Below are 14,441 nucleotides of genomic sequence, written 5' to 3'. Positions count from 1 at the left end.
ATCCTATCTCTCCAGAACAATGTAATACTTGGGTAGAGCTCCAAAATATCTCTTTTTTACTTGCTGCTCTGCCACATAGCACCAAACTCCCAGCTACAGGAATAACCACTTGTTTGGAGATTATTGTCCAAGAATGGCACAAAGCTGCAACAGGCTTAACCAGGCTGCCTGAAAGAGAATCCTTCATACTGAAAGATGTCTATCATCAATAATGTAATGTTTAGCACAACAGAGGAATGTCATGGCTTAAAAAGCCAGAAAAAAGTCAAACACTATCACAAATGAGGCCTTCAAGGGAAGGAATTCCTGTAAATTTGCAGGAGACAACTTGTATAAAGTGCAGTGTCTGTCTCCAGCAGTGAAAGAGCCCATGGCTTACCCCAAAGCCTGTTAGAGTTCTTGTTGCTGAGCACTCTTTAATTCTTCAGGAAGAAAGATCAGAAGGTACCACAACAAATTCTTTAACCACAGCCAGCTGCAGCATTCTCTCATCTTGCAACTAGACTGCATACAGGAGCTGCCATGCTGCCTTCTCTCCAAGTGAGCTCTGTCACACCTTAATAGAAATTGTCTTTTTCAGGGCCTTGTTCCTAAAAGGGGAAGGGAAATTCATTCATCTTTCTCTGAGGAAAAGAAAAAAAAAAAAAAAAAAAAGGTGGCATATACTGCAATTAAAGAGATGACCTGACAAAATTACCAGGGAGGACTGGCCATTTATAGAGTTCCTGTCCAGCTGGCTAATTTTGTAACTCTCTGCATGAGAATTGCACTAGTGAAAGAAGAGTCAGGAAGGAGAGAAAGGCTCTATACTCTGCAGGAGCAGAGGGTGGCACTCTCTGCACAGCACAAAGCCTGTGTGTGGTGCTTTCCACTTACAGCTTTTACAGCTACAAACACGTTTTTTCTAAATATTTCCTTAGGGAAGTTCTTGCTCTCCAGCCACTGACAACACAATGTTTCAATTCCCTGTACTTACTGCATGTTTTTCTGCTTTACATATTTCTGTTATTTGGTGTCACTCAGTCTGCAGAAACTTCATCAAAAAAGAAACCTGTGCTAACCACATAAGAATAGCTCTATTACTGGCAGATTGCAATCAGACTCAGGGATCCAGCACCCACTGAGGAAAAAGATGGTTTTGTATTAAATACAGACAGTGGATCTAGAATGCAGATCTTCAGAAACATGCTTTATTAGACATTGCCTTAATATTTAATTTATGTATTTTATTTACCCATAAATTTTATTTATATATGTGAAACATTTTTACAGCATTATTCCTAAGCAATTTTTAGCATGTCTTTTCTAGCATGGGTAAGTATTTAAAATGTTGCTTTCCTAACTCATTGCTATAAACAGTGAAGACAGATGCAACTGTGGTGTGTCTGATATAACAACAGAGCTCCGAATGGATTTAATCAACCTTTACTATACCTTAGAGAAGGCTGGGAAAGCATAAAAAGCCAAGTTGTGTAACCATAAGGTTTGCATATGGGAGCTCTTACGTACAGAGAATAAACTAAGATTTAAGGCCTTGTTACTGAAAGTGTCTTGCCAATGCCCTCCTCCTGTTTAAATCTGGATTCAGTTTGGTCACACCAGCTGTTTTGAAAAACAGAAACTGCTAAGGGCTGCATTCATTTCTGTGAGACGTTTTACAATAGTCTCTCTGGGCAAGGAGAATTACTTTTGGTATCAGGATGCCTTAATATTCCAGGAAATTATTTCAGAAAGTTCTTTCCATGTATCTGTGTGTGTGTGCGGTAGAGAGAGAGTTGATGGAAACTACTGGGATTTATTTCAAGCTTAGATTTCCCACAATAAATGATTTTTGCTGCCAGTCTGGAAGCAGTAAATTTCTAGTTAATTTTTTTCCTGGAAATTACTTTCCCAGCCTGGAGCTACTGGTTAAGAAAGTGCTGCATTACACACACAAGTCCTATCCACTGACTTCATAAATGTCACTATTCTACCGAAATTGGTGCTTGCTTCAGCATTTCAGGAGCTCTCAAAATGGCATGGTACAATAGGAAACATTATCCTTGGAAGGACTTGCTAAAAGAGCATGAAAACCTTGAAGTTTTCAACAGGGAGTCCAACACAGAGAACAGAACATTTCCTTTCTTAAAGATGTCTGAATGACTGTGGAAGAGGCTGGTCTTCATTCAGGGATGTGCAGTTGTTGTCCCTGTATCTCCCCTTCCCTGTGGTGTGGTGAGAATGGGCTACAGCTCTGATCTGGGCTCTGTGGCACTGTGAGATGTGGGGCTGAAGGGAGTGGGAGACAGGGAATAAAGATTAGGCAGGAAGCAAAGTGCCTTTTACCCTTCTGTCCTTTCTTGATCCTTCCAGTAAATCCTGCAGCTGCCTGACACATCTGTCTAACAGGCAGCTGTGACGCTGGGGGAGGGCAGCTCACCTGGAACAGGTTTGCAGGTACCATTTGCAAGCCTGGCTTCATGGTTGTTATCTCCAGTGGGCAGTCAGACACCTTTTGGAGCCACTCTTTTGTGCTGCCTCCTGGGGGGAGTTGTTCAAGCCCATACAGAGTCCTCCTGCCTGCTCACAGAAGGCGATCATAAATATAAAACATAATCTTCATTAAAAATATGGTTTGAAAGGGTCAACAACCTGAGCTGAAGATACTTTATGAGCAGACTACTGTACGTTTGATCCTTAATTCTGGATGCTAAGTCACTGCTAAGCCGTAGTGATGAAAAGTGGTGTGGACAGGTTCTGCTAGCAGAGGGATGCTGAGATAAGGGAACAAAGACATACTGACAGAGTTTGTGAGGCCAACAGCAGGGCAAACACAAACATGAGAAATCAGCATACCGTTGTGTCTGTGCTACATGCCCAAGGTCTACACCTTGGAATGGCAGTGTGGCCCATAAAGACCCTCTTTGCCTCCAAAGGATTACAGGTGCCTGCACTCAGATGACCCCTGGGAAGGAATCCAAATAACAGGGGTGTAAGATCCTTAAAAAGAGAGCTGCTGGCCTTGGACTTGTTCTTTCCCTTTCATTTAGATATTTTTATATTATTATTCCAGCAGTGTCTGAGCAAAGAAGTGTTTTGAATGTCCTTTTCTGCCAGCTAGTCTTTGACTTACATCCTCAACAACTGTGCATCAGCATAAGGAAACAGCAGATGGAATCTCTGCACTTTCTTCTTGTCACACTGAGTCTCATGTGGAAAAAAAGTAGATTTCTTGTTTCGGGGATTTTTCAAAGCTTAACAAACATTTATGGTGACATCGCCCTGAGATTTAACCGTGAGTGTTGAGAAAAGCAATGTGCCTCAGTGCTGTGCTACAGAGACCAGACTGCCCTTCAGGCACAAGTGTTCTGCTCAGAAAAACCCTCCTGCCAAGGATGCCAAGTGTCCTGGGTTTTGTGTTTATTCAGAACAGATAAAATGTAGTTATAAATTCTCTGATCTGTGCTTTTTCATCTGACAGGTAAGTCAAAGAAATATTACCCAGGAGGAGCGAAATGTAAATTCAAACAGAGGCAGTCACAGTAAATAACTGACAAGGTCAGAGCCCAGGAACACCCTTTACAAGAGTTTGCCCTGGAAAAAAGAAGGGTAAAATAAGAATTGGTCACACAAAGAATTATTTGCATCTTCTGCTTTCAGTGCAAGAAGTATAAACAAGCCAATTAAGCTATCGAGACATTCCTTATGTGTCCTTCCTTCTCAGTTAGCACGTGTACATTTCCTAGGGAGGCAGCGTGGTCTCGGTGGGCAGTGAGCAGTCCTGTCCCTGAGCCTCCCTCAGCCTTAGGCTAATCATGTTGTTACTTTTTGTAGGTGTCCAGCAAAGGCTAACAGGCAGCTTCATCTCACCAGCACTGGAAGGGTTAGGTGGAGATCTGTTTCACTTCTTTGGGATTCAGGCATTATCTCCTACAATCAGGGCATCAAACCCATGGAGTGGGTGAATGGCCTGGACTAGACATGAGGTTGGTGCCAGGATGCATTCAACATGAGACTGCATTTATGCAGAAGAAAAGTTTTCTTTGACACCAGCCCTCCAACTTCATGCTTGTTATATGCACCCACTTGGACACCAGTTGAAGGTGTTACCCATTTTTACCCATTGATTAAATTGTTGTCTGACACTCACTGCAGGATGTGATGTGAGTCAATGGGGTACAGAAGACTGTAAAGCAGAAAGCTGCATCAGAAACAAGGAGTGTCCCTTGCCCTCCCATCACCCTCAGAAAGGTTAAGTGGTGCTGTACCCTGACTGCTGGTTTTTGAGCGGCTCCTGTGCTTTGGGCTCCCCAGGATGCCCGTGAATATTCCTTTCCCGTCCCTTGCTTCGTGCTCAGATGAAGCCGGGGTGCTTTTAGCTGGGAAAGACCTGAGCCCTTTTCCTATTTCCCATTCCTCTGTCCGTTCACTCACTCCCCTGACTGGGCTGCAGGGTCGCGCAGGGGACTGGGGCAGCGGCCGGGTGCGCTGCCCAGGGCAGCCGCCCTCCCTCCATCTCCCACGGCCCCGCAGGAAAAACTTTTCCCGCAGGATCCCGACCCCGCTCCCGCTCAGCTCGCAGGGGCTGAGCTGCCTCCAGGATGCAGCACTCCGGGAGGGCTGCTCGGACCGGGCCAACCCCGCCGCCCCCAGCCCGGTGCCCGCCCGGTGCCCGCCGAGCTCCGCGCCGCAGGTGACCCCCGGGGGAGGGCAGGGGCCGGGAGCGGCCGGGGGAGGGGGCGAGGGGCGGGGAGGCCGGGCTCGGGGGGTCGCTGTCAGCGGCGCGCTCGGGGCACGGCTCGGCGCGGCAGCTGCGCTGGCGGAGCGCGGCTAGGCTCGGCACGGCTCGGCACGGCACGGCTCGGTTCGGCTCGGCACGGCACGGCACGGCACGGCACGGCAAGGCTCGGCTCGGCTTGGCTCGGCTCGGCTCGGCACGGCACGGCACGGCACAGCACGGCACGGCTCGGCTCGGCTCGGCTCGGCTCGGCACGGCACGGCACGACTCGTCCTGGCACGGCTCGGCTCGGCTCGGCACGGCTCGGCACGGCGCGCCATGCTCCGCAGCGGCCCCGGCGCGGGGCTCGTCCTGGCGGCGGCCGCGGCGCTCTGCCTCGGCGGGGCGGGAGCCAAGGTAACCCCGGCACCGGCGGCACCGGCCCCCGCCCGCACCGGGCCGGGCAGCGGCGAGCCCGGCGGGAAGGGGGAGCCCCGCCGGGAGGAGGGGAGGGACCGGCAGTCCCGGGGCCAGGGGCGCAGCAGAGCTGCCGGCAGCCGGGTGAGGGGTGCGCCGGGGCTCCCGGGACCGGGGATGCGCCGCGGACACCGGCAGGAGGGATGCGGCGGCGCGGGGGCGGCTGCGGGTCCCTTCGGCCCCTGACTCTCGGTGTTTGGATGTGGGGTGGCCGGGGACTCGCCCCGGAGTGCAAAAGGCACAGCGAGACGTGATGCTCCGGGACCCCAGGTCAGCCCCACCGCTTCGGTGCAGCCGGACCCGAAATCCGGGAAAGCCCAGGGAGGGACTACGGATTCCCAGCAGAAATGAGAACATTTGCCCAAAGGCATCCCTGCCACGGGCACAGCCTGGCTTGGGGAGTCCAAACCAGATACCTCGTGCTGCTTTACTGTCACCGCTCTGTGCACCTCGGCTGTAGCAGGGGAGCAGGTAACTCTGCAAGGGACAGGTACAGCTGCCAGGGCAGGGATCCGGGCAGAGCTGACAGGGCACGGGGAGCTGAGAGCGGCACCCGAGCTGCGGTGGAAAGGCAGAGGAGGGAACACGGAGCACCCCACAACCAGGAGCAGCTGCAGAGCAGCCGCTCTGAGCTTTGGGAAGGATGAGCCGTCCTGGTCCCGCTGAAGGGAGTGGGATTTTTCCTATGAACCCTGATAGAACCACGGTTCTAGTGGAGATTCTCAATTCTATAAAACATGAGCCACTAGAGTATAAGAAAATATAATTCCATACATTTATGTCTTGGTACTTATATATGTATATATAAAGAAAAAAAAAAGGTGTGGGGTTGCTTTCTCTGGTGACAAACAGCATTATAATTCTGCCTGATAAAGTAATTCTCTGCCACAGCACACAAACACGCAGCAATGACTGTGGTTGAAATGAAGATGTTTTATCTCGCTTTGGTATCCTAGTGAAGATAGCTACAGTGAGAACTTAATTAAGCCACATTTCTGGCTCTGAAATACTAACTTTACCAAGATGTATTGAATTGTATGGTTGTGGGGCTTTGTATTTTGTTTCTCTTTCAAGTCAGGATTGCATTGCAGAAGGCAAGCTTACCCTCATCCAGTTGCATACCTCTCTTATTAAACTGCATAACTTGCTTGCTTCCCTGAACTATTGCATCCTTCTTGTGCTGCTTCTCTTCTGCCTTTGCCTGTACAGTTGTTAGGAGCAAATACTGGCTGTGTGCTGTGCATTTGGGGGTGAAAGGCATTGGTGGGACTCTGAATGCTTCAGCAAACTCTCTAATTTTTGCTAATTTTTGCTAATTTTCTCTAATGTTTCTTAGTCAACTTCAAATGTTCTCTAACTCTGAAATCAGGAGTGTTTGATTTCACACCAGTCAGTAACTGAACTAAAGTATTGACCAACAGCACTACAGAAAAGAAACTGCCTCCTCAATGAAGAAGCAGCAGCCTCCTGCTGGCTTTCCCCAACTTGACTTCTTGCTGTATCAATTATTCTTTTGATCACATTGTTTATAGGCTCTTAACATGCTGGACAATTCCTTTTGCAGAATGAAAAGCATTTTCTATTGCTTATCTTCCTCAATGTGGCAGGGAATTCTGTGTCCAAACAGACGTGTGTGTACATCCCTTGCTCCCTGTTTTTATTATTTCTTGGAGTAAGTTGCACTTGCTCTTCACTCATCAAGGACTGCACTGTGCTGCGTAGGCGTCACTATTTTTATCTTTTTGGCTACACTGATAGTGTTGCTATGCTAGTAAAGAAATATACATCCCACTCTAAGTTAGTGGTTCAAATGTAGTTCAATTTATCAGTTGAAAAAAGGTATTCAACGATTTATGTGAAATTTTTTGTCTTCTGGCTTAGAGTTAACAATGTAAACACATAACAGAAACTCCCTTGGCAAGGGTAAAGTCTGAATGAGGTACAGGGAACTGAATTCTTCTTTTCATCCAGGAAGGTGGTCTCTGCCAGTAAGAGCTGAGAAAATTTGTGATGCTGTGAGGTAGCATGGATGCTTGCTACATGTTTTGTGGCAAAGTAGAGCTCTCTCTGGAATCCTTCACCAAGTACTCCAGCAATTTAAAAATAGGAGTTAGATCAAATGAAAGAAAATGTGAAGATAAGGTGCATGATGTTTCCTCCTGCGTGTCTGTATCAAATGGAACAAGATGTGCAGATAAGCAGCTTGTTTATCCTGAAGGAAGAATGTAAGCCTGATGAAAGAGTAACACAGTCAAAATTATGTCTCTGTATGTCCATTAAATATTATCTGTTTAATCAAATCCCTGTGGAGGAGTTCTCTATGCCAGTGCCATCCTTCATCTGGTATTCTTCTGTTCACTTGCTGGCTTAAAGAAAAAAATTAAGCCTTTCTTGTTCTGTTTAAGAGAAGAAATCTCAGCAATCCAAGACCCTCTAGTGAAAGTCTTAGTCCTTTACCCAGCAAGAACTATGGCAAAATTCCTGCTGGTTTCAGAGGGAGCAGGATCCTTCCCAAGATCAGTGAAAGATTAAAAAAAAATCAACTACTAAAATATGCACCTCAATTAGCAAAGAATGTGGCCTGATTAGTAAAGTGTATGAAATTTCAGCTATTAAATTCTACAGCCCTGATCAACAAAGCACGCTGCACAGTTGGCAATGTATCCAGAATCTCAACTACTGTACTAGTCTCCTACCAGATCAACCAAGCATGCAGCTGAATCAGTAAATTATGCAACTGGAGCAGCAAAATATGCCCTTCTCATTGGGGCAGGAGGATAGGGAAGGTCTCAAATGTTTTAAATTGGCACACAATAGGTCTGTCAGTGGTCAGCATCTGCCTTGAGAAAAGTAGGGGCAAAATAAGTAACTTTTGCTAAGTCTTTCTGGACCCTTGCTGGAGTGGAAACGTCCCTCAAATAGCTCAGTGTTTGTTAGCAGCAGTTCCATTCTTTACCAGATGTACTGCACATCTGGTTCCAATCCCAGCAGCTGCCAGGTGTGGGGGTTATTTTAGTAACGCTTTAATGGGATTTTTAGGTCCAGGTAAAAATTTGCTTTATTCCTCACTGCAAAGCACTGGGTGTGCACACCAGGCTGTATTTCTGTCTCAAGAAATGAAGACACTCAATACAAATAAGGCACCTTCAAAGAACCTGAAAGTTTTGTTGGCAGTGGACTTCATATCTATTAATCTCTTCACTGTTTGTGAAAGTACTTTGTGCTTGAGGAGCAGAGAAATGATGGGTCTTTCCTGTTCTCTTTGTATCTTGATTAATTGCCATAACTGCATCCTATTGTGTTTACAATGTATCTTGGCAGATCAGATGTTTACTGTGCACAGAGTTTGGATGTTTGGCCAGTTTGGGGAGCAGCTATCTTCATACATTCTGAAGCAGTAGAGCTGTTTCTCCCTAGCCTCTGTGTATGTGCTTTAAAAATCCAGTCACAGTGGCTGGTTCTGAACTTCAGAAGCTGTTTTTTCTTTAAATTATTAATTTTTCTTTATACAGAAGACCTACAGGTTGTCATATTTTAATAAAGATGCAGTTTCAGGGTTTCTATAAACCACTTTTTGTTTTTGTTTTTTTTTTGTTTGTTTGCTTTTTTTAATGTGTGGAAGTAAATGGTGTTAAACTTCCTGGGCTCAAGGAAGGTGTGAAAATTACTTTGTTTTATTACACTGTTCACTTTAGTACCCAGGAGCCTGAAACATTATTTGAGTCTAAAAATTATCTGGACTTGGATTTTTTTGTTGTTTTGGTTCATTTTTTCTGTCTTTGGTTTGATTTTTTTTTGTTCCTGTTGTTTTGCTGTTTTTTTTTTTTTTAATCCACTAAATTTGGTTCTTAAAGCTGGCTTGCATTGGATTTCTTATTTACCAAATTTCTGCCTCATTTCCAAGTCAGTTCAATGAATGATCCTATTTAGTTCTTTTTCCTGTCTAAAATATTTCCTACTGAGTCCAGAGCAGTGCCCTTAAAACATAATTGATTTGGGTCATTGAACCCTTATTTTTCATGCATGTTAGTTTACATCCCGCCACTGGTCTGACTGTTATTTAAATTAGAAAATTGCAGGCGGATTTCTTCTAGAGGCTAAAGTTCACGTGGAGTCTCTGGCAAAATAAGATCCTGGAGCACATATCCCTGGAACTGGGCAATGATTTGTAACTCTTTTTTAATTCTGTCTGGCCAGAGTGTTATAAATCTGGCGCTCGCTTGTTAGCTTCACGCTAAGCAGCAATAATGTCCACAGTGTTTTAGTCCTGATAATTCTAATTACGGAAGCACTGGAGGAGCTGAAAGCTGAGAAGATGGGCAAGGCTGGCCTCAAGTCCTGCACAGCACAGGGGATTCTCTCTTTGTAGGGCTGAACCATAATTCTCTGGTTCACCAAGGCCAGCAATGGGAGCAGCAGCCAAGGTAAGAGAAACAAGCCAGGGGCAGAAGATTTCTGGAATTATGTGGGTAATCTTTGTGCAGAAGGAGCTAAAAGATTGCAGTGCTGGTAGAGATACCAACCATCCTTGGGGTGAAAACTCTGAAATAATTTTTTTCCTTATTATCTAAGAGCAAACAATCCTGTTGCACTGGCTTGCAAAGACCCAGCAAAAAAACTTTCCTGTGGTAGCCAATAATTACTGTTCTCCCCTCTGCTTTTTTGTGTGACAGACCAGGAATGGTGGTAAAATATTCAGGTCTCTTTCTTCCTGCCTCCCTTTCTTCATTAAAAAAAGGAACTCATGGCATATTTTGTACCAGAGTGGCTCCCCAGCAGTAGTGTAGCTAGACCAGGCCTGGTACAGCAGTTCTTGCCATTGCACACTGTCCTTTGTATGCACTGATATCCCAGACCTATCAATGATAAATATTCAGCCTGGTGTTTAGATACTTGCTTGAGTATGGGAAGTACTAAATAGAAAAGTTATTAACTTGTACAGATTCATGGCAGGAGAAGGGTGGAGCAGGGACAGGGCATGGTAGGGACTTTCATTAATGTGGGTAATAACTTTACAGCAGTACGGAGAAGCCTGACTGTCAGCCTTGGTTTCAAACTCAGTGTAAGAACATCATCATTCCTCTTACAGGCTCTCAGCAGCAAATGCCCCCATGGTTCATTCTCACGTCATTGCCAATGGAAAGGAGGTTCCAGTTTTGAGAGAAGCAAAGGCTAATTTGCCTATATTTCCTTTCTAGAGTTCTTGGAGCCCTACTGGAGCTCACAGAAGTCATCTGAGACTTCAGGAGGATTTAAATCAGGCCATAAGTTCTGCTGGCTTGGATTAGTAATGATGTACATTGAGGACAACATCTGTATTTGGGTTTGGGTGGAGCCCTTTCATGGGGGAAGAGTTGGTAATACTTTTACAGTACCTTTCATCAGAGCATTTCAGAGTTCCACAAATATCTAATTACAGAAACTATTAAACTAAGTGAAATCCTTGGTCCTGGGGGAGTACAGGCAGTACCATTATGCTTCAATAGAAAGCAGGGGTGGGTGGTGTTCAAAGTGGCAAAACAAAAGCAATTTTTCACATGCAAGCCATAACCTGCTACACTATCTCATTTTCATCCTGTGTTTTACTCCTCTCATTTCTTTATATTAGCAGACAGGTTTCAACACCAAATGAGCTAAAGAAAATGGGCTGACACAAGCCTCCATTCAGACCTACTGTCAGCTCTTAGGAAGGGGTTTTGGAAGTTCATCCATCTCTTACTGATCTGTTTTCAAAGTATTTGTATTTCTTTATTCTGTTAAGGTGCAGCAGGACTTAGCTAGGGGCACGTGCCAATAATGACATGTTTCCTGGCTACAGGAGCTCTGGGATGACATGCCTCTGAAAGCCCAGGCTGATCCAAATCCCAGGAAGCTGGTCACTCAGCCTTTCCCAGGACTGTGTGCCTGCTCTGTGCTGTGCTGCATTTGGGATTAGCAGTGGGAGATCTAATCCATTTATTCTACTTAAGTCTATCTCTCTCCTGGTCTCGGTTGGTAAATATTCCTCTGTTTGGAGACTGAGTTTTCATTGAAGGGATTGTTTGACTGAAAATGTGAAGCCTTTAGTGGTAGCACTGAGGCTCAAAGCCCAGGCTGCCCATGCCCTTGACTTGCTCCTGTGCTCCAGATCTGCATGGGTGGGCACCTCAGGTAAATCTGAGCCTTCACTATTTGAATACAAGGGCCCCAAGGAGCTGCTCATCAAGACTGACTTTAAATGCGAGCTTAGCAGGCTGAACACTTTGATTTGCCTCTAAAATCAACAGTAACTTATTCCAGGTTTCCTGGTTGGAACTTGAATGGGGAAGAAGAAAGGACGTCTGCAAAACAGATTTATTTAGGAAAACAAACTGCTCACTGGTTGGGACCCTGTAACAACAAACCCAGGCTAAGTTTTCCTCTGTCCGCAGTATCTGTGATAATTTTTTCAGCTTTCTCCCAACCCTCCCTGCTGTGCCCTCATAGTCTCTCCTTATGTGTAAGCAATAAAGTAAAATTTACAAGCATCCTGCTCTCTGAAATCCTGGCAAAGACAGAGTCTTGGAAATTTCCCTTTCCAGAGTGCACAAGAGGAGATTAATCCTGGGAGGACAAGGTGGAGAGAAGTGCTGTTGTTTGTTTACCATCCAAAACCAAGGATGAGCACTCAGACTGTCACAGACCCCTGGATGCTCCAGCTGCAGCAATGGCTCATGTGAAAGCCCAGCTAAAAAGCTTGCATGAAAGGGAGAGGGTTTTTCTTTGCTTGCAGAGATGCGAAAGATCTCTACCCATGTCTTCTGCACAAGCCGTCCCACCTGCTAGTGACATTTAGTGACACAACAACCTGGTTTCCAAAAGGCTGGGATAACAGCTCTGCAGCAGTAATGTGCTGTATTCAGTGACACAGAATATTTGCAGGTTTGGCATTCACATCTGGAATGTTTCCTTCTCCATATGTTTGTACAATAGGCTTCCAGCATGTGAAACATCTGAAGTGTCTGAATGAAACAATAGGGTCATGTAGCTGGAAGTCCAAATACAAACAGCTCTTCTTTTGCCAGGCCAGTTTACATGTACAAGTCTGTGTTTTATTTGCTTTTAAAAATCCAGGGTCATTTCCCAAGAAGTGGGCAGCAAATTTTGCCTTTCAATTCTCCTTTCTCCTGTTTCGTGTCCTTTCAAAACGAAACAAAGCAGTTCTGGGCACCTAAGGTACATATGGATTTCATTATTTAAATCTCCCTCATGTATTTGGGAGGTGATATATTTGAAGTTAATTTGGGAACATATTTTACAGATTCCTATGGATATACATAACTTGTTCAAGGGTGTTCAATTTTTATACTGAACTCCACAAGTAAACTTTTGCTGCAGGACTATAGCTTTTGTTTTGTTATATAATCCATCTGGTTACCAAACAGTAGAAAACAATCTGACCATGTTTTCTACTCTTTAATTTGAGCTGCTTTAAACTGCTCAATTTATAGAAAATGAAAACCAGATTGATCTTCTGGAAATTGCCCCATCACCCCTGCCAGTTCCCACCAACCCTATCATTTACTATTAATTTTTCTATGGTGTGTTGTGTACACTTTGTTAATGAGAACTTGCTCCAGTAGAGAATAGACCTATGTGACCTATTAAAGCCCTGAAGCAAATGGCCATGGCATCTTGAACTCTTCATTACACTGCCTTACTTTTATTTACCATGGTCCCATCATATTCAGGATTATTTGCCTGAGGAGACACTCTAAATGATGCCTTTGTTTCTCTTTCTAAGGCTTTACATTTTTTTGTATGTTTGAATGAGGGTATTTTCTGAAAAAGGAACCCAACAAACTAGAACATGGATAGCAGCTTTGTGTAGATGAAGGATCTTACTTGATAGGGCATCTTGCATCTTTGTTGGAGAATCTCTGTTTGTTTGCCGAGTGTCCAGTCACAAGAGTTAGCTTTGTTCTTCCCCCCCTGCAAGGATTAGACTGAAAGGTCCACAAGAAAAGGCTGGGAATTCCAGCACTCCCTGGTGGATGTTATGTCAGATATGCTGTGTGCTTCCTTGGGCATAAAAGCTGATGTTGTGATGAAAGGGGAAAGCCAATGTTCAGACTGCTCTCCCAGGGACATGGATCACATTTGTTGCATGATCACAGCACAGTAAATTTATGAGACAGTTATGGGAGGTTTCTGCTTAAAATAGTTCTGCTTTATGGGTGGAATGGTTACAGTCCCCAAGGGAGCACTGCCTAGTCAAGTGGGTATTTCCAAGCGCTGGAGTTGCATATTTTAAATAGATTTTTCAAATCATTTGATAGAAAAACAATCTGGCTTTTGTCCTTTCAGACTGAAATGAGAAGAAGGAAATTAATATTGTAATGTGGGACTGCAGTCAAGATAGAGAAAAGTTCAGAACAAGACCTGGCACTTGGTTTCTCGTAAAAGCACCTGGATGTAAATGAAATTGAAGAAAAAATGTCCTGTGCCTTGGCCTAGGTCTCTTCCAGAGCACTTCTGTCTGTGTTTCACACTCTACCAATGTTTTATCTGCTTCATAAGTGTGTCTGCACCTTGACATGCAACAACTACTGAGTAATCAGTGAATGCTAGCATTGCTCCTGTAATGATAACTTCAGTCTGAGAATCTGACAGGTAGCAAATGTACCCGTGAGCTGCCAAACCTAGAGAAAAACTATTCATCATAAGCATCTCTAGCTCTAAAAATATAGATCATAGCTGTAACTTGTAAGGGATCTTGTAGGTGAATCCAACCCAATCCTAATTAGAGAATTGAAAGGGGAGAAGTGAAACTTCTGCCTGTTTGTGATGTGGTGGAAAAGAACAAGAATTCTTTTCAGTGTTCTGAGGCTTCACCTCTGAGCCCTTATGTGGCTGAGTTATCAATGAGCTCCTGCAGGCCCACCTTTGCTGGGAGGGGGACACTCTTCCAGAGGGCTGCTAACACCATCTCTAACTATTGCTCTGAATCTCCCTCTGTAGGAAACAACTCTGGTTTCTGCCTGCAGAAGGAAATGAGCTAAATTAGCCAGCACTCCTTGCACCCAGAGCTGGGTGCTCCTCATCTAATACAGGAATCTTGCAGCAGATACTCAAAAAGGTCTGTGGCTGCTGCAGAAAAATCTGCCCGCTGCTCAGAACTCTGGTGTAGGTTGGCATCTCTGGCCTAATGAGGATGAGCTGGTTTTCCTTCTCCCCAGAACCTCCCAAAAGCAGCAGAGCATTCTGCTGCCTTTTCCCTGCATGCTCTGAAGGCGAGCACGAAATGTCA

General features: G+C 44.9%; 1 protein-coding gene across 1 annotated transcript in view; it reads left to right on the top strand.

Annotated features, from left to right (window-relative positions):
• The first annotated feature begins 4,929 nt into the window (after nt 1-4,929).
• LOC132081419 (uncharacterized) overlaps nt 4,930-14,441 on the top strand; it is a 32,126-nt gene continuing 22,614 nt past the window's right edge. Inside the window, exon 1 of the mRNA XM_059485120.1 lies at nt 4,930-5,113. Coding sequence (XP_059341103.1) covers nt 5,036-5,113 — 78 coding nt within the window. The 5' untranslated portion in view covers nt 4,930-5,035. The remainder of the gene's footprint in view (nt 5,114-14,441) is intronic.

The sequence above is a fragment of the Ammospiza nelsoni genome, chromosome 18, assembly GCF_027579445.1.
Source record: "Ammospiza nelsoni isolate bAmmNel1 chromosome 18, bAmmNel1.pri, whole genome shotgun sequence".
Lineage (NCBI taxonomy): Eukaryota > Metazoa > Chordata > Aves > Passeriformes > Passerellidae > Ammospiza > Ammospiza nelsoni.
Note: the sequence above shows the minus strand (reverse complement) of the source record. Positions and strands in the feature narration are given on the sequence as shown.